Raw genomic sequence first — 4,717 nt, forward strand, 5'->3', positions numbered from 1 at the left:
ACTAAGTTATATTATATTTTTATAGCTGTTTTTTTTTTTTTAAGCATAACTTTATGTTTATGAGGTTAAAAGTGAAGTAAATCTCTATAGTAGTATCTTAGATTTGCGTGAATATTTAATGTGGTTTCTTGGCATATTTTTAGTGATGAGTCATCACCAGAGCACTGACATGGCGTCGTTTTGCCACGCTGGATGGCTCCAATGGCTAGCTGAGCTGGCTCATTTCCAATTTATATCCACATTGATCTCTCCCACTATACTTAACCCTAAATCCCCAAATTTTCATAAAGTTTATCTCTTCTTCTTGTTCATCGCTCTCTTCTCATTCTTCCGTTTGGGACTCTTGCTTATGTCGATGATAGGTGGTGGTAGCACTGCAGGTGGAAGCTCTTTCGTTCTCCATCTAGCTAGAATCGGACGAGAACACAAAGTAAGAGCAGAAGATCGGGGGTGCCAAAATGGTGCAGCTGTGGCTACCGGCCGGTTCTCAAATGGTCTGGGACAGATTTAAATCCAAACAAATCATTTTATGGTTGTCCCAATTATAATGTGAGTTAGAAAAATTACAGTTGTAAGTAGTAGACTATCTGAGAACCGGCTAGCAGCCACAACCGCACCATTCTGGCATCCCCAATTTTCTGCTCTTGCTTGGCTTTCTCGTCCGGTTTCAACTAGATGGGGAACGAACAGAGCATCCACCTGCAATGCTACCACCACCCATCATCGACATGAGCAAGAGTCCCAAACAGAAGAATGAAAAGAGAACGATGAACAAGAAGAAGAGATAAACTTTATGAAAATTTGGAGATTTAGGATTAAATATAGTGGGAGGGACCAATGTGGATATAAATTGGAAATGAGCCAGCTCAGCTAGCCGTTGGAACTATCCAGCGTGACAAAACAACGCTATGTCAGCGTTTCGGTGATGACTCATCACTAAAAATATGTTCAGGGATCACTATGAGTGCTCGAAACTCTATCTGGAAGACTACAAAAAAAAAATCAAAATCTAAAAGATAACATTGAGTATTCACACTAATCTCAGAAACTACTAAGATTTATTCGTCAAAAGTGTCTTATCAATCATGACCAATCATTGAAGTTTGGGCCAAGACTGAAGTTAGCAGTGCGAAAAGGATCATGACCAAACAGAACAGAACCACACTAACTCAGCCCATAATGCATTAGAGCCTTTTGTTAGTACAAAATCTACCCCCACTAAGAAAGGAGATAGTATATAGTGATAAAAAAAGGGGGGAAAAATAGGCTAACTTTGTTTTTATACCAAGAGAATTGGTGTGTAATATATAATTATTGGAAAGATTTATTTTTTTTTAGTATGGAGTTAATTTTTTTCAAATTATTATAGAATAAATTAGACGATTAAATTTGTTAAGATGAGAAAAAAAATGAAATTTGAATGTCCCATTTGAGTAAAGTACACAAATTTAAAAATTAGATTTATATATTAAAAATTTTAAAAAATTAAAGTATACAAATATAAAAATTAAATTTGTACATTAATAAGTTTAAAAGATTCAGATACATAAATTTGACTCTTAAATTTATATTTTAAATAACAAATCCGATGATCCTGTGTGTATTTTCCACATCAAACTTAGATACATTATCCTTTAACATAATTGCAAAACACCTTTTTCTATTTATATCACAAATAAAAAGTGAAAAAATTAAGGAGATTCAGAAAAAGAAAAAGGAAAAATAAAGCGGAGGAAAATTGATCTTTTTCAATTTTTTTAATACTTGACAGAATTTAGTGTGATTTCTCATCTTTAATTTTATAAGTAGGACTAAAAATAAATAAGAGAGAATAATAAATAATTAGTGCACACTATCCAATTTTTTTTTACTAAGATCCACTTCCTAAAACAGAGGGATATAAATCTGGCATGAAAGTCAGTCAACCCAAGCAAACGTGCTTTAATTATGAATGGTCTACTATTATGTAATTCCAATATTCCATGTCATTTCGTTACAGTCTGTACCCTTTCATCATATTCCAATTTTTGTCTACCCACATTATTGCACCTATCCAAACTAAAAAGTGCCCATTGTATTCTTATTAATTCCAGTTAGATTTCTTCCCCATGTCTTAAGAATTGAACTTCCAAAAAGCAAGTAATAATAATCAATAAATTATAATAAATATACAACATTACATGTTAAATTATATAGTATATAGTATAATATTAAGCAAGGAGAAGAAAGACAAAGATACAGATGAGCCATAAATGATTTAAGGCAAGAGACATAGGCCTCATATGAAAACCCACATGGCACACAGAGCCAGCTATAACAATAATAATGGGACTATGACATTATTGACTTGTCTCCACCCCGCCACACTTGACACGTAGCTTTCACTTTCAATAAGGTCTTTCTCCGATGTAGTTTCCGGGAGGATCATAGTTACATGTCATGAACTGACCCTTACCACCATTGCATGTAACCACAGCGCACCCAACTTTCCTAGTTGAGCTCCAAACAACTTGAGTGTAATGTCCACACATTTCACCATTGGCGCAAGAGTTGCGCCAATAGTTGTAGTATTGCCGCTCCGACACCCAAGCGTCGACCGCTTGGGCCGGGCTCCACCCAGTTCCACTCCCCCAAAATATGTTTTCGCCGTACGGTCCGTTCGAATGCTGCAGCGCACAGTCGTTGCGCCTCTGGTTCGCATACCACTGCGCGTAGCGCGTGAGTTTTGCGCTCCACGTCAGCGGACGCAACCGCAGCACGGACCGTGCGGCATTCTGGGGGACTAGAAACTGGCTTGCTAGGCTCCTTTGTCGATTTTGAGTTAGTTGTTGTTGGGCTGGGAGAGTGGCGTCTTGTGCGGCTGATGAGGCCAACAATAGAAGGAGGGTGATGGTGACGGTGGCGAAGCACCACAGAGAATGTGTGGGGTGGCTCATTGTAGCGGTAGAGGTTTGTGAAGAGGGACAATGTGATTCAGTAGGAGAGATAGAAGGGATGTGTATATATATATAAGAAAGTTTTTACTCATGTTTTGTTTTTTTAACATTATTCCACCAATATCTTAAATTAAATAGGAATGAAAAATTAATAAACTTTAGTGGTTCACAAGACTTGGTTGAATAATGTAGATGAAAAATAAAATGAAAACAAAATGTATAATAATGAGAGTTTTATTGGTTAGCTTGATGATATCATGATACTAATATAGTGTGGGATGTGGGTATTAATAATGGGAGCTACTCAAATGTAGATGACAAAAACATTTTTTTATGAAAATATTTTGTATAAAAATATAATTTATTTATTTGACCACATTTATATTTATATTTATCAAAATTTATATACATAAATTAAAAATTTATTTAATTAGTTAATTGATGACAAAAATTACTAAAATTTTTTGACTTCAAAATTTTCTATTAATAATAATGTAAGGGTTTTAAGAGATTTTTAATTATGTGATGACAAGATTGACAAAATTAAAGGCAGATATTTTACGTGTTTGAAGGGGAAACCCCCTAATTTTCAGGTACAACTTAAAGATAACTTTTCATTTATTATAATTTGAATTTACAGTGTGTTATAAGCTATAACATATAGTACACATAATTATTCAAGGGAAAAAAAAAAAAACAAAATAAGAAAGTAATAAACAACGATGATGATAAAAGAATGTGCATTCCCGTAACTCAAGAGAGTTGAGGACTTGAGAAGAGGATGAGGCTACATTGTCAACTTTTCATGGGTGGCATCCATGTTCGATGATGATTGCCATGTTTGCCTTTACCATTCAAAGAAAATATTGATTACTGCGATTGACCATTTTGCTCTTTTATTTTTTCTCTAAATTTTCATTGGCCGGAAATTATTCCACGTTTGTAGCTTGTAGGCCAAGGAGGAGAAAAGATTCCCCTCTTTTAAGCACATGAACTTGTTGATAGCATTTTAGAAGCCATGTGCAAAACTTTACCGTTTTCATATGATTGGATAATTTGTAAGAAATTGAACAATTTAATGGAATTAAACTAAAATGAACAGGCTAACCTCATACCATATGTTAGAAACAAGAGATTAAGTGAATAATTTGAAAAGTGTATTATTGAGTGTGTTTAAGTTGTCTATTCAAATTATGTAAAATGATATAATATAAAAGAGTATTTATAGGTACTAAGAGAATCGTAATAATAAAGACGTAATATTCTATAATAAATATTTAGATATACTAAATAATTCTAATTGATCCTAATTATATTTTAACACGATATATTACAACAAATGACTTATCTTAAAGGGTTTATATTATTGGATAATTTAATTTGTGAGAAATTGAACAATTTAATGAAATTAAGCTAAAATGTTTTGGATAACCTCATATTATTACAACAAATGATGACTTATCATAAAGGATTTATTAAAATTTACTCAAAAATTTTTTTATTACAATTAAATTTTTTATATTTTAAAATGATAAATTCTTTAGGTTCACGAGTATTGATTTTGATTGAGAGACCAAAACTAAATAATTAAAATAAAATGCTATTTATACATCAAAATTAGTCACTAAAATCAGTCTCCAATATATTTATGTATAAATACATGTATAGTTTAATTTATTTTTAATGTGTGTTTGTATTTTATACTGGTGGCTGACTTTGGTGGTTGATTTTAGTGTACACGTAGCATAACTCATAATTAATTATTTCAATGTATAAATGAT

At 32.8% G+C, this 4,717-nt stretch overlaps 1 protein-coding gene across 1 annotated transcript; it reads right to left on the reverse strand.

The window, feature by feature from the left end:
- On the reverse strand, nt 2,168-2,995 carry LOC107642094 (pathogenesis-related protein PR-1). Its single transcript, XM_016345415.2, has one exon. It carries the CDS (start codon nt 2,934-2,936, stop codon nt 2,388-2,390), a length of 549 nt encoding a protein of 182 aa, XP_016200901.1. The 5' UTR covers nt 2,937-2,995; the 3' UTR covers nt 2,168-2,387.

This window comes from Arachis ipaensis, chromosome B01 (assembly GCF_000816755.2).
Source record: "Arachis ipaensis cultivar K30076 chromosome B01, Araip1.1, whole genome shotgun sequence".
Taxonomy (NCBI): domain Eukaryota; kingdom Viridiplantae; phylum Streptophyta; class Magnoliopsida; order Fabales; family Fabaceae; genus Arachis; species Arachis ipaensis.